At 38.3% G+C, this 23,771-nt stretch overlaps 2 protein-coding genes across 7 annotated transcripts in view; one reads left to right on the plus strand and one right to left on the minus strand.

Annotated features, from left to right (window-relative positions):
• The window catches only part of Upp2 (uridine phosphorylase 2), a 38,754-nt gene extending 18,070 nt beyond the window's left edge, over positions 1–20,684 (plus strand). For 2 of the 4 annotated variants that reach the window (XM_063259139.1, XM_063259140.1), the window contains 4 exons: positions 1,088–1,202; positions 4,672–4,881; positions 7,094–7,240; positions 15,885–20,681. In XM_063259139.1, the coding sequence (XP_063115209.1) occupies positions 1,088–1,202; positions 4,672–4,881; positions 7,094–7,240; positions 15,885–16,036 (624 nt within the window). In that variant the 3' untranslated portion in view covers positions 16,037–20,681. Of the gene's footprint in view, positions 1–1,087; positions 1,203–4,671; positions 4,882–7,093; positions 7,241–15,884 lie in introns of all 4 variants that reach the window. The other 2 variants (XM_063259141.1, XM_003478685.4) reach the window with 2 other exon arrangements.
• Positions 11,551–23,771, minus strand: part of Ccdc148 (coiled-coil domain containing 148) — a 327,135-nt gene continuing 314,914 nt past the window's right edge. For all 3 annotated transcript variants that reach the window (XM_063259137.1, XM_063259134.1, XM_063259138.1), the window contains 2 exons: positions 12,643–12,712; positions 11,551–11,668 (listed from right to left, as the gene is read on the minus strand). In XM_063259137.1, coding sequence (XP_063115207.1) covers positions 11,589–11,668; positions 12,643–12,712 — 150 coding nt within the window. In that variant the 3' untranslated portion in view covers positions 11,551–11,588. The remainder of the gene's footprint in view (positions 11,669–12,642; positions 12,713–23,771) is intronic.

The raw sequence follows: 23,771 nt of genomic DNA on the forward strand, positions 1-23,771 counted from the left end.
GTTTGGTTTATTCATTGGTTGCATAGCCAGTGCCAAAATCCCAAACTCATTAATCTTGGACATACAAATAAATACAGCTTAATTCCTGGCTCCAGGATACTTAAGACACATTCTATCAGGACCTATTGGATGACCAAAAACGGTGAATCTAGAGGTCCAGAGTTTTCATTGGTTAACATTCTTGATGTTGAGAAGGAAGTAACTTGGATGACGGTATTATGGGCACATCTCTAGTGGTTTTGCCAAGTCTACCTGTGCCCGAGAGTAGAATACATAATGGTATCATTTGACTCTCTACTCTTAAAGGAGGAATGAAATAGTCACCAATATGAAACCGAGATCCAGTTTTCACAAATGACAGTATAGAAGATCTTCTTATAGAACTACTAGAATACAATATAGTCACTAACAGTTGTTAAATCCTCTGGTTTTGTGTTGATCCCTGGTCAGATGGCACTGATTCCACTGTTTAAAATAATAAAAAAAAAAAAACCAGAATTACTACCACAAGCTGTGGTAATTTAAACTCTCCTACATGTTCAGAAAAGCTGTAAATTATTAGGTAGGAATCTTACCACATTTCTGTCTTAGAACTTTACAGTGATCACATAGAATTAGCAGTAAGTGGTCACATGGGGAAAATGAATTGGTTCTATTTTCTTACTTACTATTTTGGAAAAGCGCTGGTAATATGGCAGCTAAAATTATGTTTTCTACATACTAAATCAGTTGTGCAAAAGCTCTTTACACATCACTGAAAAGAAACCTTATAGTGGGATCAGAAATGGTACTTCCCTGGTGCACCAGTACACTCCCACACCATCCCTACCTTCTGCTCTTGACAATGAGAACTGAGCTCCATTTAACCGGCAGTGAGATGCCTCTCTCTGATCCTCACAGATGGACACATCTATCAGTATGTCATGTAGGTGCCAATAAGAGATGACCTACATTTTCTTCAGTGTTGGCAAAATTTTAATGATTATGCAAATTTATCTGAGGGTTGTTAACTTGTAATGAAGAAAATAGGTCCTGCTCCTGTATCCTTTTGTGTGATGTATAATTACTTTCTCTTTTCTCTCAACAGCATGGCATGGGAGTCCCCTCAATTTCCATTATGCTTCATGAACTTATCAAATTACTGCGTCATGCACGATGCTGTGATGTTACTATTATCAGGATTGGTACATCAGGGGGAATAGGTGAGATGGATTAATTTCTACCATTAAAACTAAGTGATTCTCACATGCATGCTTACATTCATTCAGAGTAGACCAATACACAGCCCAATAGAAACCCAGATGGGTTAAAAAATGTTAGGAGACTAGAGTTGAGGAAATGCAAGAAAATCCATCCACATGTTTTTTTCTTTTTTTTATTTCACCATAGAAAGCTGTAGAAAGAGATATTACTGCTTAATTCCCAAATGGTCTCAGATGTCCATACAGGGTGTGCAGAAGTGCTAGAAAATAATTTGAGGGTAGAAGTAAGTTTTGAAATTTGAAAATTTTATAGGTAGCAGAAATGAGTGTGTTTAAGTAAAGAAGCTACAAAGATTCATCTATTGTAATTTCTCTCTCTCTTTTTTTTTTTTTTTTTTTTTTTTTTTTTTTTGGTACCAGGGATTGAACTCACAAACTTGCACTTGCCAGGCAGGCGCTTATGCCACTGAGTTAAACCCCCAGCCCTAGATTCATCCATTATATCAGCTCAGTAAGCAGGACTTAGAGTTCTCAGGAAACCATTGCTTTTGAATCATCTCAGTGACTACATCCCTTTTTTGAATGTATTGTTCTTCATCAGTACCCCAGAAAGAGACCAGGATAAGCTTTACAGAGAAGGTCAAATGACTCTTTCCAACGATTTCCCAGAGCTTCCCCAAATCTCTGTTCTTTGGTGGATCAGACAGCTGTCAAGGGGCCTTAATTATTATTCCATTTTGTGCTGAAATAAAAGTATTGGGGAAACCTTGCTTCTCTCAGCTCTCTTGCAGAACAGGTCTTGTCAGGGAGTGATTTTATCATGCCACCAAATGCAAATACAAATAATTTAGTATAACTGGAAAGATTTGGTTAACAGAATGACAAAATTAAATGGGCATTATACAAAATACTTAGAGTTTGAATATAATTGTCCTTAGAATTGTACAACTTTGTAAGAAAAGACCTCAGAAATCTAAAAAAAAAAAAAGAAGAAGAAGAAAGAAAAAGGAAAGAAAAACAAAAAAAGGGAAAAAAACCCCAAACTAAAGAAGTGTTATGTCTAATGACATAGTCGCTAAAATTAGCCATGCTTCACTAAAGTCAGGCAGTGGTTCCTGAATAAAGTCCAGCCAAGGCCCCCTACATGTGGGAGAAAGAAAATCTAGATGTCTATCCAGAGTGGAAAAAAAAATATAAGCAATTAGAGTTAGAGGAGACTGCTTTTAGATCATAGTAACCCAGTGGTACATCAAATATCAATAGGGAACAATGCATCTGGGAATGAAATGGATAGCATTGCTATTAAAGTTTCTCACTGTACTTGGGTTGTGGTACACAAGTGCTGGTATTCACAGTGCACACCCTTACATAATACGATTCTGACTAGTGCAGATACCACTTGGTATTCATGAGTGTCCAGGATGGATAAACTACTTTGGTAACCGTCCAGCTCATATTCATTTTGTTTTAGTTTGTGGCAATATTATCCATACTGCACACAGACAGAAACAAAATCACAATGAATGTGTATGAATAGTGGTAAAGAAATCCATGGTTCTGGTGTGAACGTCTTCATTTTTAAAGTTGTATCCTTATTAGGAACTTTTTACTTACAAATAGGATGCACTAGTTTATTTTATTTTAAGCCATATTGCATGTGGAGTAAAAGAGGTATGTGTATTCCTTTGCTGATATTCTTCCTTAAAAGAATGAACACACTTTAATAAGTCACTTGGCAAAGTACTATTTTTCCCTTCGAAAGAATTTAACCATGAAATAAATTTAATGGATATAAATACAAGGATAGCATGCAAATGTCATCATTTTGGATGCACTCATTTTCAACTTCCTTTTCAATTGTTTTCCTGTTCTTAACATATTTTGAACATTTCAGGAAGCCATTTGTTTAGTTGAGGTAAGAAGCATCTGACCCATTAAAGCTCTATCTTCAGACTCTACCTCAGAGCACATGTTTGATCTTCTAAAATATTCTGTAGTTGACTCTACTTTGATCAATATTGGAATTTATATCACTCAGGTTTGCATCTGTTACCTCACAATGATTGGCAAAGTCTTCCTGCAAAGGGCTGAAAAGTAAATATTTTAGGCTTTGCAGACCACACAGTCTCTGTTACAACGTCTGAATTCTACACAGTAGATTGCAAACAGCAAAAGACAGTATTTAGAGGAATGTATGTGGTTATGTTACAATAAAACTTTATTTACAAAGACAACTGGAATTTGATTTGTGGACTAGAGTTTGCACAATTGTTCTCTATGGCACCTCTCAGAAACATTTACTCATGCAAAATATTTCTACTGAGTAACCCCAGTGTGACAAGTGCAGTGCTAGACCTGTGGAGATAGGAGTGAGTAGCAGTTGTTCTCACCTTAGTAGAACCTATGTTATATCAGAGAAATACAAAAACAAATATGTAGCTGTAAAAAGGGAGGTGAGGCAAGAGGATCACAAGTTCAAGTCCAGCCTGGGTAACTTAGGGATTTAGTAAGATGCTATCTTAAAATATAAATAAATAAATAAAAGTGCTGGTGATGTAGCAAAGAGTAACAGTCCTGGGTTCAGTCCCCAGTACCACACACACACACACACGCAAAGCACGTGAGTGTTAAGACAGAGTTTAGTGCACTCTAATGATAGAACATATTTCATTAATCAAGATCTAAATAGTAGTCAGAACAAACCCAAAGCTGAGTCACAGGTGGCTTGGGGAAATTTAATGTAACCTGTGTTGTGTCTTATTTTTATGTATTTATTGGTTTCACTCTCCTTCCGTGAAAGCAGGCCTATTAAAGGAAGTGACTGAAGCTGCCACCTGAAAGATGAACTGGTATTAGTCTGAAGAAAAAGTGTTGGGCAGGGTGCAAATGGATTCCAGCCAGGCAAAGGAAGAGTTGGCAGAACACAGCCTCTCTTGTAAGCTGAGGCCCTTGACTAAGCTAGACTTCGTAGCAAGGAAGGTCAGCCAAGCAGCCTAATTTACATGGAGTCAGGGAGGAGATGGAGCAAATGTGATGAGAATCAGAAAGAAGAGAGGACAGAAATTGATGCCAAGAAATTATAGTAATCAAGGAGTTGCAAAGAAGACTAAATATCAAGTAGTCACAACACTTTATGCTGGCAGGCTCATTTAGTTTATTCCTGACCTAGTTTATGCAAAATTGAGCCTCGAGACTGGTACTAATTTACATGTCCAAGAGTCATGTTTGTCTTGAAATCTAAACCCCATCACTTTGTAAATGGAAATCTAGAAAGACAGGAAATGAAAATGCCTGTTCTGAATCTTACTTAATTGCATTTAGAAAAGAAAATAATCTTAAAAAAGAAAACAGGGAAAATCTGTAGCAATTAGCATTAATTAATGTTGGCAGAATAGGTGATTACTAAGTGTCACAAAAGTAAATTTTAAATGATATTCTTCCTTAATGCTTATTTGCTTCCATATTGCAGGGATTGCACCTGGGTCTGTTGTAATAACAGACACAGCTGTGGACTCCTTCTTCAGGCCCCGGTTTGAACAGGTAATTTTGGACAACATTGTCACTCGAAGTACTGAACTTGACAAGGAGCTGGTTGAAGAACTATTCACCTGTAGCAAAAATATTCCCAACTTCCAAACGCTCATTGGACATACAATGTGTACTTATGATTTTTATGAAGGTGAGAAGAATTCATAAATGGTCAAGGCAACAGAAAAAGTCCAGCAACTCCATTATTCAAACACATAACTTGTTAAAAACTCTACTTTAGAAAATTAATTCTTATGGATGATAAAAGAAACTGCCACAGCCTTTTAACTTACTAAAGCATAGTGACATAAGGACCTAATGAGCAGCAAAGAAACATGCAGAAAGAATTTATATTAGGTTTAATCCTCCAAGAGCAAATCGAATAGTAAAATGCAATTAGTGATGTTATGTTGACAAAATCTTATCTTTGTTCATGCTGTTAACTGAAATTGGTGACTTCAGGGGGAGAAACTTATACAGATTTTGTCATTCACCTGTATCACAGATAGAATGCAATACCTAAGCAAGGGTGGAGACTGGGAAATGGGAAATGTTTGGGAGATTGGGAATGGGGGAAATGGACAATCCCACAAGGATGGATGGAAAGCACAGTGTTGTGCTTTTATCTCAGCATTAGCAAAAGATCCCCACAGCAAGCTTATAGACAAATTGAAGGTGACTGCCAAACAGTGGTTCTTGTTCCATGGGATGAGGGGCAAGGAAAAGAAGCAAGCAAATCAACAAAACCATTTGAGGGCAGATCCTGCTCATTCCAGAAGGATGAATTGTCCTGGGGCTGGTACCATGCTGTGGAGAACATTCAGGAAATCTTTTAGCATAATTTTAAGTCCACATCAAAATCATGTTGTGAATAACTTTTATATTTCCACTGGATCAAGCTTCAGGTATTATTTTAAATTTTTAAAAATGCAGTGAGATAGACTGCATTATCTACACTTTACACTTAAGGACAGTGAAGGTGTTTAACCAAACATTTGTTATAAAATGAAAGGAATATTGGATCTGACAAGGTTAGAAGGCTCTATCCTAGGCTATGGGCTCACTGTTCTCTCATCCAGAGATTGACTTAGGTTTGAAGACAAAATGTGCAAATGGCAACCAGTGCAGTCAATGTTTTGTTCAGCTTGGAAAGTATTTTTTTTTAAATGTGAATTGTTTTGCCAACATTTGTAATTTCTAGAGATTTCATATGAAAATCCAAATTTGTGGCTTTTTGAAGTAGCATAAGGTAACAAAAATATATAATATGTATGGCAGATCTGGCATGTCCTGGGCCATGTCTGGGTCATACATACTGGGGTTACTCACTTCAGGCTAGGCCCACCCTGTGCTTGGCTTCTAGGATACATGTGTGAATCAGTGTAAATGACATGGAGCTTGAGGTACTGGCAGGCAGTGCTAAGGGAAAGAGAAAGAATGGGGAGAAGTTGACTGCCAGGATGGAAAGAACCTCCAAGAGACAGAGGTAAGAGAAGGAAGGAAGGAAGGAAGGAAGGAAGGAAGGAAGGAAGGAAGAAAGAAAGAAAGAAAGAAAGAAAGAAAGAAAGAAAGAAAGAAAGAAAGAAAGAAAGTAAAAATGGACTGCACATAATGGATGATGGTATGGTGTTAGCAGCCCAGCTGCTTCAAGCTGAGCTCTGCTGGGGGAGGGTGGTTGAGGTCAACTTCTGAGCGTGCACAGTGTTGGAGGAGTGAGAACAGGCACGATTCCACCTCCTCTGTCCCCACCACTTGATCCTGGTGAAATGAATGAGACATGAAAATAGGGAACTATCCAGAAAGGGAAATGTGAACGCGGGGTGGTTGTTCACATCTTGCGAGGAGTATGAAGGGAAGGAGGGCAGGCAGTCTGACCTACCGAACTGGTCCTCACTCTCATGATAGACACATGGAGAGCTGCAGTGTTCATACCATCGTTTCAACCTTCATTTATCTTAGGCATGTTACTGAGATGTGAAGCCTCCTCTTCTGCCCCAGCACCTCTATCTGGGCCACACCCTAGTCACCAGGGCAGTCTAAGGTTTTCCTCTAAGGACAGCTCAGTTCTCTCAGAGGTATCCTCTAGTTCCTGATATCCCTGGGCACACTGCCAGCTGCTACCACCACTCATTCACTGGTCTTTGGCCTCAGGTGGGGCACTCAGCCATGTATGTGCATTCTACTCTACATAAGATATTCTGGAGTGGGTACAGTCATGCTCCCCAGTCCTTCGGTAGGAGGATTCAGTAGCCAGCTTGATCACACCCAAGAAGCAGGCTCAAGCTAGAGATGGCTATTAGCAAGCCTTCTGGTAACACCATTGCTATCCATCAGGTTGCTAAAGGATCTCCATTCTGTTTTAGGCCAAGGTCGACTCGATGGTGCATTGTGCTCTTTCTCTAGAGAACACAAGTTGGATTACTTAAAGAGAGCATATAAAGCTGGTGTCAGGAATATTGAAATGGAATCTACAGTATTCGCAGCCATGTGTGGACTCTGTGGTCTAAAAGGTGAGCCCACAGGTTTCATTCTCCTTTTTCATGAAAGCATTTCCACTCAAGAATAAAGAGTCCAGTTATATATTATTTCGTGTTGAATGCATGCCTTGTACTTGTATATAGTATGCATTATTTCATGTATTCCGAGTGGACAGGACATTGTGCCTATTACACACATGTGGAAACCAAGCCTCAAGGGTTAAAAGCAAGTTGCCTGAAGGCACCAGCTATTAATGATCTAGCTAGTCCTCCACAGCAAGTTCAGTTTCTTTAACCTAGTAGCGACTGCTATCTTTTATTACAACTGAATTTACTGAGACAGGGTCCTAAAATAATCCATCAATCTCGATTTTAATTAGCTCAGTCAGGGGAGGATGAGAGGAGAAGGTGGCATTTGAGAAAATGCTGCCTGGACTCTGGGGAAACAGATTCTGATAAATGTGAACCTAAGGTCACAAGACAGGAGATACAGGTTGTGTCAGAGGGACAAAGAAAAGACCAGAGGACCTGGAGGAGCAGGAGCAGTGAAGAATGGCAAAAGGGTTGGAAGCATTGTGGATCGTGTCCTTGTTCATTGTGCAATCTGTGACTTTACCTGCAAGTGAAACCAGAAGCTCCCCAAGGATTTTGAATAGGGAAGTGATCAGAGGAAACCTCTGGCTGCTGAGTTGAGAAGAGCCTAATGGGGCCAGGGTAAAAGCAAGGAGAAGAATAAGAACGCAAATGTAGCAGTCCAGTGCGAGACGATGTCCAGGGTGATGGCTGTGGAGATAGAGAGAAAGAGGTTCTGAAGAGTTTTTGATAATTTGATGTGAATTTTGGGAGAAAGCCAGTACTTCAAAATTGCTCACATGTTTACAGCCAGAACACCTAGAAGGATGAGGTTATAAATGGAACAGAAAAAATTTAGATGAGGACTTAGGGACAGTGACATCCAAATAGAGGCCACATAAGTAGATAGATTTAGGAATCTGGAGTTCAGAGGAGAGTTTGGACTGGAAGAATAAAACTGTAAGTTGAAACATACCGCCAGCATTTAAAGCCATGCAATGGTGAGATGACAAGGCAGATGTGCATAGAAGACACTGATGACCACAGGTGCTTATGAAACAATAAAAGCCAGAGGAGGTGAGGGAGACCAAGGAGGAGTGACCAGTGATGCCGGCAGCATTTATCAAGAGTGGAGCATCTTGCTATCTCAAAAAAAAAAAAAAAAAAAAAAAAATCTTGACAATTTTTGAAAGAAGCAGCAAAGAATTATAGCATAATAATGGTTCGTTTTATCATAAATGGTGTCTGAATTTTAATATTTGTCCTCATAGTTAATCAATTTTATCATATGTTTAACAAATAAAATGTACGTGGTAGCACTTCTAAGAATACATTTTAAAAATAGTTGTAGTTTTTAAGAAGAGATTAACTGTATAATTACCATCCTTAATTACTTTAGTCTCAGCAAATGCAAAGCCTGTACCATTTGAGTGAAGGATAACAAGGACATCAGTCTTCCTTTTAGAAGATCGTGGCTAACACCCCATTCCGAGAAACAACAGCATCTGCTTTTCTCTCTGTGAGTCAGTGAGAGTGGTTTACGTGATCTGTTCATTAGCACACGGCCTGCAGGGTCACCTGGGCTCAGATAGTTCTAGTACAGGAAAATCCTCCTCACATTTCTTTATCATAAAAACAAGTGATCACTTCAGTCACATCGAAGTGGAGACGAATATGCAAATGAACAGATTCTGGTAACCGCTTTATTAAACACAAAATGCTGAGTTATCAATGGGCTGCCAGTGGAGGTGACTATCAGCTCTTCCTCAGTGGAGCCAGAGAGAATTGTGAATTGAGGACATGAATCTCTCTCTTCTGGATGTTGCAGAAACCTTACGAAGTTATTCCATTATGAGAGCTTTTCTGTCCTTGGTGCAAATCTTTGTGACCTTGTTCTTTTTGCTCTTCTGGCTACCTGCAGGTCCCTCTCCCTGATGTTTTCCTCTGCCTTCCTGCAGTTCTGCCCCCTGCTGCACTTTCTTTTTGCTGCTTCTGCTGAAGCTGCAGGCAGCTGATTTCAGCCTGCAAATAGCTCTCTTCTAGCCCACTGCAGACCCCTTCTGGGCTACCAACACTCATACTAAGGTAGCATCTGAACCTCTGTAATTTGGTAGTTCTTGGGGGTATTTATGTCTGCATTTCTTCATGGTGACAGAGGCTTTGTACTTCTCTCAGACATCTCTGTTTTAAAAGGTAGATTCCTGGTACACTGCTTCCAGGAAGATCAGCCATCAAACAAAAACCCATGCACAGTTGCTACCACGTTCCTGCCTTTCATTACCACTTCATAATGTCCTTCCTCCACAGCAGTGAAGTTGGAGAGCTGGTATCTGGCACCTTTTGATTTTACCCAGCCCATTCTCTGTAAGCCAAACAAGAGTACCTTAGAGAAGGGCTGAAGATGAATTCTCAAACAGCTGCTGAAACAGAGGAACTTCGGCAGGGTATATCCGTGGTAGTCTCCACAGGAAAAAAAAAAAAAAGATTTCACATAACTCCAAGAGCACAGGGTCTTTGGAAGACGTGTCTCCACTTACAACCTATACCTGCTACTGTTAGTAGTGGCTCACCCCATCCTGCTTCTCCAGGCAGTCTTCTCTGATGACCTTCTCTGTCTCTTTAATACTACCAGATGCCTAGAAAACAATCTGAATTCATACCAAAGTGGTAACTGATAGTTTCAGTTTATAAATAACATCTTTTAGAAGTAAGAATCTTCTGAGGGCCCACTGTTCTAATTTCAGAGGAATTGCTCACAGAATTCAGGCCAGCACAGAAACAGCTGCTTCTGTACCTACTTGATACAGGCAAGACTCAGGTCCACGTGAACTATTTATTACCTCTTGTCTTTACAGTTAATGTCAGGTCTCACCACAAATCTCACTCCTTCAGGGAAGTCTTACATGGTCACCCAAACACACTCTCTCCTACTTATGACCTTCTGACTCGTTTCTCTGCATCACATTTACCACTTTTGACTTTATGTCTGCTTTGTTTGTATACTAACTTATATTTTAATTTATGAATATTAATGATAATACATTTATTGTCTCTCTCCATCAAGATATAAGACCATAACAATGAGGACTTCGCTTGTGATCACTCTGTCCCCAGTACTTAGAATAGTGTCTGCAGTATGGGCGTTCAATAGATACCTGTTGAATGATTCACTGGAAAAAATGATTGCTAGACTATTTTGGCCATGGAAAACGGCCATATCAATTTAGCCCTCAATCCCCTAGTCCTCTTAGTGGTTTGGAATAGTATGAAAAACAGGAGTGCTTCTTAACTGTCCAAACAGGTCAAGCTTCGCTTTACTGTGAGATCTTACAAATACATCCTTTACTATAGCTGCAATCCCTGGGTCTCTTCATGTTCAGCAGTTGCACAGACTTCCTGGAAAAGGGCCACTAACCCTTATGAATCACTGTTCCTCTACTGATCTCATTATCCTGGCCAAGAGTATTAGGAATTCAATGCTGCTTTAATAAAGATTTGAGTGAAGAGAAATAGCACAGTTCATCAAATTAGTCTACATCAAAAGGCCAAACCTTTAGAATAACATAAAGCTGTACAAAAGAAGACCATATAATAAACTGGTCTATCATTTTACCATGTGGACTATCTGCTCCTTTCTTAAAGCAAAATTATCTTTAATTAAATCCTTAAAATTCTGATTAAAAATAATAACTTTTTGCACTATAACCTTGTGATAAGTATATTCAATTTATATCCATTTTTAAAAATGTGGGCATGTGTATGCTTGGTAATATAAAAAACTTATATCTGTTGAAGATTAGATTGTACTTAAATCCTCTTTAGTGTCCTTAGTTGTTTGCAACTCACAGAGGCTGTTCTTTAAAAGTAGGGTTCAATGTTATGTCTTTTGACAGGTACTTGTAACTTTGGGGGATATATTCAATCTTCACAGTATTACAACTTTACAACTATTGAACTTTACAAATGTTCAATAAAAGGGAACCGAAGTTTGACTTTAACTCCATTTTTGCACTCTTCTACTGTCCCCAGCAAGGAAGGATAGTGGGTTCTGGAAATTGCATGGTGATCAAAGATAAAATCAAAATGATATTACAATAAAAATAGAAGATTATGGTAAATGCAGAGCAGGAATATTTTTTAACTCTGAAGAGGAGATTAATCAGGATTTTGAAAAATTAATACAGAAGGGCATGAGGCAACCAACTGCAGGCCTCTTCTCTCCACAAAAGAAAAAGAAACTGTGGGTTGGAGAGGTTAAATAAGTTTCCTACCTTCTCATGGCGGAGAAAAGCTGAGTTGGACCTTGAATTCAGCTCACTCTGAGACGCTTTGCACCATGCTGTGCTTCTTGCAAACAGCTTCCCTGTGCAGGCACAAGGTTTGTTGTCCCTGCACAGAAGAACCAAAATTTGCACCACTAAAAGCCAATGGAGGTTCATCTGTTTTCAGTGTTGTGAACGTATATAGCTGTGCAACATCTAGCAAAACCCTAGGGCTAAGCACATCCTGAGAGTTACCCAGTAAAAATGGATACAGTAAAGATGTTAAGGAGATACTCATTATTTTATCAAGAAACTCAGTCCTTGTATGTGGAAAATCAGGTTAAGTAATAAATAATAATCAGGTTAAGTAATAGATGGATTATTTATTACTTCATGCTTTTTAAATTAAATGCTAATAATTGTACCAATTTATGAAATACAGTATGAAATTTCAATACACATGTGATTATATAGTGATCAAATCAGAATAATCAGCCTATCCACAACATTTATCTTTTCTTTGTGATGAAACATTCAAAATCCATTTAAACGTTTTTCACTCACTACTTTTACAGAGATAATTTTTAAAAAATCTATCTTCCTGCTTTATAAAATTGTATATATTTTTAATCAAAGTCAGTTTCTTTAGTCTGGTTTGATTCATTTAAATTCTACTCTCCTAACCTGTAGGCTAATAGCTATGGTCTATATCTAGATATCCCCGCTCAAAGCTTCATGCACTCATAAGTGGGGCTTTCAGAAGATCATTGGCTCATGGAGAGGTGATACTCATGGCTGGATTAGTTCACAGATGAGTCTTTAGCTAAATATGATGCTAGGAGGAAAAGTCTGGTCCGAGGAGGTGGGTCACTGGGGGTTGTGGCCTAAAAGGTCTGCCTTCCTGTCTATGAGCAGCCCTCCTCTATGCCCCTCTGCCATGTCACCTCGCCCTGGTGCCAGCTATCTATGGACTGAAATTTCTACAAATTTATACTAAAATAAATTTTTCTTCTTTAAATTTGTGGGTGTCAGGTATGTGTCCCAATGATGAGGGAAGTAACTAAGACTGTAATCCCCTTTCCCCACTGCCAACATACTCACATAAGAGAACATCCTTTAGGATCATTAATCCAATCTCCGTGTTTTCAGGGCTTTGCGGGCCAGGGGCTTCCTAAAATTATACGCAAGTATTTTGTATGTTTAGGCACATTTATGAAAAGACATTCCAATTATAACTTTAATCAGATTCTCAAAAAGGCCATAAATGACCCCCAAGGAGTTACAAATCGCCAGGCATTCATAGCGCAACTCAGGGAACATTAAATTCCACATAAGGATCTGTATGTTCTCATATATTCCATCCTCAGGTCAGTCAGCTGACAAGCTTCTTGGTGACAACTTGGTCACTAAGTGTCCCTCCCTCCGCAGATTCTACCCTCCACACCTAAGCTGATCATTATGGTAGCAAAGCTGCCAGGTTTAATTTCAACAAATTGTTTTGAATAATTAGTCCCATTTAATTGTTCATGGAGATAGTAATTTTAGGTGACAAGATTATTACATGGTGCTTGTTAATGAGCTCTTTAGGGTCAAGAAAACACCACTGCGACTGCTTATTGCCGGTTCTTTCCCATCTGTGGCATTACCCTTGAAGTCCAGAAAAGACACTTAGTGGAGTCAGGTCTCACTCTGTGAAAGGTACAGAGCACTGGTTTCCTTTCATCCTGCTGCCAAGTGAAGGATTAGAGAAGGACTTTCAACTCTTTCCTGCTCCTGACAGCCCATGCTTCACAGACTTGCGGATCATTAACTTGAAAAGCTGAGGAAAGTTTCTAGCTTTTCCATTTGCTTGTTTACCTGTTCAGCCAAGTTGCTTTACAACTGAGTGAGTTTTGAGTAAATAGGGTCCTACGTGATGAAATATTTGACTCAGCTCAAATTGAATATTCTTATTGCTTCATTGAACATAAGGGTCAGTTTGACCGATAGGTCAGGACAGGTTCTCCTAATGGTTCACCTTGTCCCAGTTTGACAAAAGGGTGAATGGAGGGGAGAAAACTCTTCTCAGCAGTTTAGGAAGCTGGAAATTTATTGGCTATTTATTGAATAGTTGCATCACAATGCCCTTATTTTAACCTTACTAAGCCATTTCATCTTTGTCAAAAGAGACGAAAGTAATACCCTAGTTTACGCCACATTTGTGTGAACTGGATGTCTTAGGTCTTTAGCTTATGTGAAGAACAAAGCCTAACAGAGATTCATGAGTCAGGAGAAAATATTTACATACAGCATATTTGATAAAAGATTAATATTCAAAATATGCAAGAAATTCATACAACTTAGTAGCAAGGGGAAAAAAAATAGCCTGATTTTAAAAATAGTCACAGGACCCAAATAGACATTTCTACAAATGCCTAGCAAACATATTTGAAAATGTTCAATATTACTAATTATCAGGGAAATACAAATCAAAAGCACAATGGTATATCAATTCACAAATTGTTAGAATGGTTATTACCAAGAAGACAAAAGAAAACAAGAGTTGGAGAGCATTACATTGTTAGTGGAAATGTAAATTAGCACCTTAATTTTGAAAAATTGTAAGTTTTCTAAAAAAAACTAAGGCTAGAATTACCATGGCCTAACAGTTGTACTTCTGCATATGTACTCAAAGAACTGAAATCAATATGTTAAAGAGATACCTTCATTCCCAATCATTGTGGAGTTAAGCACAATAGTGAAGCTGTGAAATCACCCTAAGTGTCATTACCAGATCATTGGATGAAGAAGATGTGGTATATGCACAAAACAAAATGCTATTCAACTTAATAAAGAAGTAAGTTTGTGACAATGTGAATGAACCCAGAGGATATTCGCCAAGTGAAATGAGCTAACACAGAAACACAAATACTGCAGGATCTCATATGTGGAATCTAAAAAAATCAAACTCAAGAGAAGTAGGAATTAGAATAGTGGTCACCAGAGGCAGGAGTGGGGTGGGGTGGGATGTAGACAGGAATGGGAAAATGCAGGTCAAAGGTTACAAACTTTCAGTTACTTAAAAAAAAATTTGGTAATCTGTTGCACAGTGTAGTGTCTATAGTTAATATATATTTCAAAACTGCTAAGGGAAGATTTTACATGTATTTATCACACCAAAATTTATGTGAAGCAATGGAACTGCTACTTACTTCAAGTTTTTCTACAATATACAGATAGATATATCAAAATACCAATTAACTATACACAATTTTTATTTGTCAATTAAAAGTAAATTTTAGAATGATAGCATGTATTCATTGCAGTACAATTCTACCCAAATCCAGATCTTAGAAAGAAGTCTAAAGTAGTAGAGGGGGTCAGGAAATAAGTTCAACTCCATTTTTATGTTCTCAAAATCTGTCAGTGTAAACATTTAATACAATAGACACTGACATCCTTTTTAAAAAGGATACAGATGGGGATTATTTCCTGTTATCAATTCAAAGTGCTTGAGGCTGATTTCATGTAAGTAATCACATTCCTTGAAATCAATGATTGTGAAAATGATACTGAAGAATTTATATGGAAACCAATATTTTTCTCTGGTCCATCTTGATGGACTAAATCAGAGACATTGCCTCTGTGATGACTTTTCAAAAAAGGACAATTTTGATTTTTTTAAAGAAGGATTTTTGGTTTTTACCCCTAGTGTTTTGTCTATTGAAGAATTTTGTTCCTATTCTTTAGAAATTAAATGCTACTGTATCTTTTCTTTCATGGTACTGGTTCTTACATTTAAGCATTTCATTTCAGATCTTTTTTCTCAAATTTCATAGGAATCAGTCCTCACCTTTATTGGTATTTCCTGGATCAACCTTCAATCTCTGTTTTCTATTTATTTTACTCTTCCTCGAGGGCCATAGCAGACAAATTCAAATGGAAGAGTGAAATGTCACCAGGGAATAATGGCTAGCTCTTCACGGAAGCCTCAAGCAAGAAGAGCCTGCTCTAAGAACTAGAAATAGGATTGAAAGCTGGAGGTTGTGTGTCTTGAATGGGAACGATCTCTTCTTAACCCCTATCTTGAACACAGATTTTTTTGAATCTAAATCAAGCCCCCTATAGAGGAAGGGGGGAAGAGGAATGCTCATAATATTTTCAACGAACTTATTTAAATAAAAAGTCTTTGTTGTGATTCCATAGAAATATGAATTGTATGGAGTATGAGAAGGTTTTCCAGGTAGAATTTACATTACAGGAAAAATGATACCAGGTGCATGTGCTAAGAACAATGGCGTGTCAGGCTAATGTAGGAAAGATAAACCTGTTCACTTCAGTAATTGTGTCATTTTCTCTACTAGCTGCTGTGGTCTGTGTGACATTGCTTGACAGACTTGACTGTGATCAAATCAACTTGTCCCATGATGTTCTAGTGGAGTACCAGCAACGGCCTCAGCTCCTAATCTCAAATTTCATCAAAAAGAAACTTGGACTTTGTGACCAGATCTCATAACTTGGGAGCTCAGTTCCTCTCTGCAAGTTGGTAGAACAAGATATAATGTTGAAGCCACATCATTCTGCTTCTCTTTTCTTTCTGCCTGGTGTGGGAGATTGAACCTTGGGCTTTATGTGCTAGGCAAGTATTCCAGCACTGAATTACAGTCCGAGCATGGTAACATTTTTATATAGTTCTTATTCCCATGCTAAAAGCATAATAGAGAGGTTTCCTGAAATCTTTTTATCTTAAAAACTGAATTTATTGTAAGAAAACTTATATTCCCATTAAATTATATTTTGGAATAAGTTAACTAAACCGCTCTAATAATTAAAATTTAAACTCCTGAATTGTGACATTTGGAGTTTCATATTTGGCATTAATTAAGCTCGCATCAAAATAGATCAACCATTTGTAGATACAGTTACCAGTCACTGTTTCTGAAACCAATCCAGAAATTCATGTTAGGATGTTGTCAGGCACATCTAGGTGTTGGACAAGTGACACAAATTAATCATGCACATTCAAAATATTTACAGGAAAAAAGTCAGCATAATGAAGGTCTATATGAAAGAGTTATCCTTAGGGAAATGTGCCTATACTCTTTTTTTTGTTTTATCCCTGCATGATTTCAGTCACCACAGAACAGGATTAGAGGTTTATGTATGCTTATATTTGTGATTTTGTCACAGAACATAACAGCTCTGGATTACACATTTATTTTCAAATGAAACCCCTTGGTAATCCAAAGAAAGATTTTTTCCTTCAGAAGTCACAAGTGACTAAGTTGCCTTTTGGCAATCTGTTTTTTAAGGGAATGCTTTGTTGGAAGACTTTTTTTTTCTCATTTCAACTTGAACCAAATAGTCTGAGGAATTAGTAATAACTGAATTTAAACTTGAATTCAGCATGTTAAAGCACTTTTTGTGTGATTTCAAAGGCAGGTCTCATTCAGGCCCTGACACACTCCTGCCAACACTCTAGGAGACTTGGAACATTGATGGTCTGTACCAGGCTCTCTTTGAGTTGATTCTGCCATGGGAGTTCTGCTTTTGACACTCAGAATGGGCCAAGGATGGAGAGTCAGGGGCAGATAGCTTGCAGACGTGTATAATATGTAGGGTTGTATGTGTTTATTTACATGATTGAGGATCAAATAAAATTTATTTCCAACCATGATACAGAATGCTTGGCTCCTGGGAATATCTGGTCTTCTGTGGCACAATGGCGGAACAGGGTTGGATTCCCTGTGGACCAGCTCCAGGTTCAGGATTGACTCTGAATTGGCCTGCTCCTGTTAAGGGAATGCTTTTCTCTTTTAAGCAGCAAAAGTAACATTTCCCCTAAGTGGTGCTTCAGTTTGTGAACTTCTTTTGGCAATAGAGATGCTTAGAGTGCAACTTTTCAGGCATCCCAATAACTGATGATCAAATATGAAGGACTAGAACACTGGAGTTAAGAGTAAAGAGGAATGGCACAACACTCACTTTCTGATAGGACTTTTCCTTTACTTCATAGCTTATAGATCAGGTAGAAATCAGTTCAGAGGGGCTCCATAAACTTTCAGTTTTAACTTTTACTTTTTGCTTTCTATTTTAGTGAGGAAAGAGGAAGGAGAAAGAGAGCGAGAGAAAGAGTGAAATATTTACAATTGATCTTCCTCTCAGCTCTTTAGTAGTGTAGGTGTGTATGCTTGCATGTATCCGTGCATGTATTTTCCTCATTAGTATTTCCTGTCTCCATTAATGCTATCAGTTACAGAATCAGTTGCACAAGCCAGTAACCTGGGAAAATCATTTGATGATTTTCCTTCATTTCCACATCCAATCACCCATTCAAATCCAATAAATTGATTTTCCTAAATCATTCCAATCTGGCTACCTCCTTCTGGCTCCTCAGCACCAGTCCTAGTCTGGCCACAATCTTATCTTCATAGTGATCTCACCTTGATGGCCATGATGCCATTCTGGGAGATTGCTGGGTTCTTCTCTGACTTCAGAATGAAGCCCGAGACCTTCAGCACAGCCTCAGTGGACAGACCAGATCACTTAGCTCTCTGCCTTCCAGAACATCACTCTGGCTTCTCTGAAGCTCAGGGCACTATTTGCAAAGGCACAATCCCATGCAGAGGGCTGCTCCAGGGGTCACTGAATGAGTGCCCGCTGAGGGGATGAGTGAGATTGAGATCCACCCTGTTCCTCTAGCCGTGTGCTCTGGCTCTGGGCTTCAGTCACTGAAAGGAACTTTTCCTGATGATGCAACAGTATCATGGAGGTAATGTGGACTCTAGGTCAACATCCCATCCCATCTCAAGACCTTTGGCTGTTTACCTTCCCTGAAGGGTCTCACTTAATGCCTGCCTATGATTTAAGTCCCAACTCAAAGTTTCCTTCCTTTGGAAAGCTTTCTTCTTAATTCTAAGCCAGATTCCTCCCTGGCCTGTCTTGCACCTCATAACCCTCTCCCACCCCTTCTCTGCTTGGGACATTACTTAATTAATGCTTAATGCCTAGAGTATAAGGTTCTTAATGGTACAAGGAATTCCCATTGTATTCACTGGTGTACCTGAAGCACCTAAAACTCCTCCTGTCACCTGTGAGGGGCTCAGTATACATGTGTTAAACAAGAATTCTTTTCAGAACAATTCCCTTATGAACTCTCAACATAATGAGGCTGGTGGGGTGCCAATGGATTTGTGTAGGACACTTCCATGTGGTTCTCAACACTGGTGCACATTAGTTTCACCCGGAAAGTATCCTCAAAATGCAGTTTGAGGCCCCATCTCAGACAAACTCAATAAGAATATCTGGGAGTGGGACTAGAAAGCTCTATTTTAAAATGTCTCATGGTGATATACACCCTGGACTGACAGCGATTGATTCAGAAAAATGGATCCAACAGGTGAACCTTCAAACCAGCTGCTAAACATCTTCAGTGTTGGGACTTGTAATTGTGGTACATCAATTTGACTGGAATAAGAAATACCCAAATGATCAGTAAAGCACAGTTCAGGGGTGTCTCTAGAAGATTAAAGTGTTGACTAACAAATCAAGGAGGAAGACTCACCCTCATTCTGAGTGACATGAACCAAAAGGCCTGGAGCCTGGAGAGAATTTTAAAAAGGAAGAAAAACGTGAAGTTTGCTGGTTTTCAAGAACTTCAGTCTTCTGAAAAGGGCACATCTTTTGCTGCCATCTTGTTTCCAGGTTTCCAGTTTCTTTAACCTCTCAAGGCAAAATCTCCCTGCTGATGACTGCCCAGTGAGTTAGTTATCAGACCTTAGACTGGTGTTTCATGTTTCATCCATCTTACTTTGAGGGATGCTTCTTTATGGGCCGAGCAGCTCTCCAGCACGTGGATGCCCATTGTGGATTCTCCCACCACTGATTCCGTGGAAGCCACTGTGGACTCTCTTGCTTCTGGTCTTGTAAATCCTAGTAAGTCCCCTCAAATACATACTCATATTTTCTGTTGATTTTGTTCTTCCCAAGTCTCTTAACTATTGCAGGTGGTGATTCCACTGGAGTAGTTATAGAAAAACCACATTGCTCTTCCCTTGATTCTTATTCTTTACTGCCAAGAATAGTAAGTATTTTAATCATTTTATATTCTCGGCAGCATGCACAATGCTTGGCACATCGTAACATTGGATGTGTGTGCATATGTATATATATATATATATATATATATATATATACACACACACACATTGGTGTTCCTTTTAAAAATCTAGAGTACCTTTAAAAATTACTCTACAAAAATATATTGCCGTATTTAAAAATGAACTTTCCAGGCCTTGCAGTTAGAAATTCTGTGCTCATCGTATTTTTCTAGCTACTGCAGGGTATCACATGTGTGGTAGAATTGAAGAGTGGGAGTAAAAGACAGATAAATGGCCTCTATTGCTTACCTCCAAGCTACAAGTCCTGTCATTCTGTTATGAAAAGAAATTAAAATTTCCTGACACATACTGAGTTTCATAAAGCCACACTGCTCCTTTCCTCCGGGCATACCACATCCAGATATTTTGGAGAGCTCTACAATCTTAATCTCACCCTTGTATCTAAGTAAACTACTGTCTTTAATTATTAAGGTATACCATTGTTCTTTTTAAAAAGAAATGAGTTATAAACTGTAGACAGTGGTCTGTACTTGTAGTTCCAGCTATTTGGAATGCTGAGGGGCAGGACCACCTGAACTCAACCTGGCCAACACAGCAAGGCCACTTCTTAGAAGAACAAAAAGTTTTAAAAAAAGAATATATATAATCCTTTTTTCCTTTTCCTCAGTCCTTTGGATTTCCCCATTTGTTAAAAATCTTAAAATAATAGTGATTATTGATTCTGTATCACAATCGTAAAATAAATAGAAAAATTTTAAATTTTCAATCTGCTTATCATTCACTCTTCAACATTTGCTTCCATCTCTGATGTGCTTTTCTATTCCTCCTAAACATGTGTCATTTCAGTCTAGAATCAATTTAGCATTCACCTTTCTAAAACCTGAGGAGAGCAATTTTCCCTTGAGAACCAAAGCCCACCATTAAATTACTTTTTCCCTGGAAATGTAAATACAATTTAAATACTATTTTATAATTAAAAGTAGTTTAATATAGGCAAACAACCCAGCAGTCAATATCATATATTTTGTTAAGCGTTGGTCCAGTTACTGTGGTGAAAGGCAATAATTAAAGATTATGTCTATTTTTTCTAACTCTCTTAGAAAATCTACTGCTTTTGACAGAAGTTTAATTGCTAATCTTAAGCACTGTAGATGTTTCACAGTTACAGAAATTATCTATATTACCTGATTTTGCCTCATCCCCTGTTAAGCCAGGAAGAATGGATCTTTGAAGTTTTAGATTCCTCTTTTTGTTTCCAAATCACTTTCTTTTTCATATCAATTTAAGTTCCTTTGCATTTACATTTCTTCTCAACATTGCAATCAACAAAAACTCACTATGAGGCAAATCAAGCTGTCATCCAGGTTCCAGTTTGGATAAACAATCAGTAGTGGGCACCATTTCTCTAGTTGGACTTGTTTCCTACACTTCAAGGGCCTGGGAGACCCCAGAAGGCTCATGTCTAGAGATGTGATTTTCATGATTGGTTTAAGGTTGCAATGCTACAGGCTTACTCCAAGCAAACAAGCAAATGATAGGACAAATATAAAGAAACTTCAAGGGCTGGGGAGTTAGCCGAGCTTGCCTGGTAAGCATGAGGTTGTGAGTTTGATTCCTGAAACCAAAAAAAAAAAAAAAAAGAATCTTCAAGGCTAGGTATTGTGAGAGAAGACAGTCTCTTTCTTCAAGCAATTCACTTCTTAAAATGTTTGAGCACTAAGACAATATGTGAATAATTTTATCTCAAAGGATAATCTGGTAGATTCCGAAAGAGAGAAGTAACTGCATTTTGAAGGATCAATAAAGCAAATGATCAAATGGAGCTTGGAGAATATGAAAGGGTTTTTAGAATAAGATGAATACTTGAGGGTGAGCTGTATTTAAGGGCCATGATTTTCATAGAGACTCTGGGGAAGGTATTGCCATTAAAGGAAAAACCATTATATAAGAGAAAGGAGGAAAACGTAGAGCAGAAACCTAGAACAGTGAAGAGTCTGAGTTGGATGGACCCAGGAGTCTATTATATAGAATCCTAAACATCAGAGTTTATCGTGTAGTCAATGGAAGTCACTGAGTGACACAGAGCAAAGCCCATCAGAGGTGTGCAGGGATAAGTGGGAGGAAGCTGACTGAGGTTGAGAAGAGGACCAGTTATAGGAAACTATGCCTGAGCCAGGAGCACAAACCTGTAATTCCATCTACTCAAGAAGCTGAAGCAGGAGAATCTAACTGGAAGCCATCATGGACAACTTAGTGACAACGTGACACAAAATAAAAAATAATTAAATAAAAAAGGCTGGTTATGTAGTTCAGTGGTACAACATCCCCTGATTTTGATCCTCAATACTGACAAAAACAAAACAAAACAAAACAAAACAGCCCCACAACTAACCAAACAGAAAAATCCACTATGCTGCATGCTGGTGCCCAAAATTAAGCCAGCTCCATTTCACAACATCCAAGAGGTGACGAATAGAGATGGTTTAGAGATAAGATGAGCCCTCCAAATTCAGTATTTTCTTTATATATTAATCAGCTCCTCTACTTGGGAAGGTCAATAGCTCAAAATTTCATCTAATATGTCAAGCACCTTACATATTTCAAAGTAAAAGTTTCCTTCTCATGTGAAGGTGATGTGTTTGCAGAGTTTTTCCTCAGCTAAAAGAATAAGCAAAGCTTGAAGGTGACAGAGCTGGGACAGAGGCAACATGAAGGGGTGGCATTCAAAGGGCAAATGATGCCAGCGATGATCTCAGGGTCTATGCAGGTAAACAGTTCACAGCTTTGTGGCTAATACAAAATTATCTTCCTATATGTATAATATATATGTGTGTGTGTGTGTGTGTGTGTGTGTGTGTATAGTTCATGTATTCATATATTCATATATTCATCTTCCTTAAAAAGGAATTCCTCAAAAAGTCTAAGTGAAATTCAGATGTATTCACAAGATAAATAGATCTTGAGGGCATCATGCTGAGTGAAGGAAAAAGAGAAATATTATGTGATTCCACTTATTTAAGGTTCCTAGAGTTATCACATTCAGAGAGAAGGAAGGTAGAGGAAGCACCAAGGACTGACAGAAAGAAGAAAAAGAGTTAGCAATGAATGAGAACAGATTTCCATTTTGGAACAATGAAAATGTTCAGAAGGGCTGAGGGTGTGGCTCAGTGGTAAAAAGCCTGCCAAGCGTGTGCAAAAAAATGCTCTGAATTCAATATCCAACACTAGCAAAGGAGGAGAAAAGTTAAAAATAAAGTTCTGAAGATGGATAGTGGTGATGGTTGAACAGGAATGTACTTAACATCACTTGTACTTGCAGAAACTGTTAAACATTAAATGCTATGAATTATATAATTCACTATGATATAAAGGTAATGTTTAATGTGTTCTGTTTTGTGATTTAAAAAAATACTTAGCTCTAATTTACTAATTTTTAGAAACAAGTTGATGTTGTATATCCTGATACTTATACCTGCAGGTTGGCATTTCTACATGAAGGCTCTAAGAGGGTGAGAGGATTGCTTGGTGAGTGGGGAATCAGAGGAAAGGCCTTGGATAGCAGCAGGGAGACTATTTAGCCTGATGTTCTCTTTTTTCCTGGTGCTGGGAATCGATCCCAAGACCTTGTGCATGCTGTACAAGTGCTCTCCCACTGAGCTGCACCTCTGGCCCTTGGCTTACTGGTCTTACAATTTCATCGTCAGCCAGTTTGGGCATGCTTGCTCAAAGCACTATTCATCAGAGTTGGGATGCAATGAGAAAGTATGACTAACACATCAACAGCTATCAGAAAGAATGATTAAAGCTAACAAATTCAGTGGAGAGAGCAGAACAAAAACTCTAGGAAATATTTCTACAGGATCAAAGTCTGAGTTTAACATGAAATTTTACAGCATCAACTCAATATGAATTGCTCTTGTATAAGTGCTTTGGTGTCTCAGTAATGGTAGAAAGCCAACTAATAATTCTATTTATCTTTTCAGATTGTTAGTTCATGTGGGGCCTAAATGTACTATCAGAGGAGAAAGAAACTACTATGAAGTGGAAGAAGAATAAGAAAAAACAAAAAATAAATACTGAGAAAAAAGGAGACTTATAAAGAAGAAAGATAGCTAGATAGACAGTAGAATG

The sequence above is a fragment of the Cavia porcellus genome, unplaced genomic scaffold, assembly GCF_034190915.1.
Source record: "Cavia porcellus strain 051 isolate PalLab524CR breed Dunkin Hartley unplaced genomic scaffold, mCavPor4.1 scaffold_12, whole genome shotgun sequence".
NCBI classification, from domain to species: domain Eukaryota; kingdom Metazoa; phylum Chordata; class Mammalia; order Rodentia; family Caviidae; genus Cavia; species Cavia porcellus.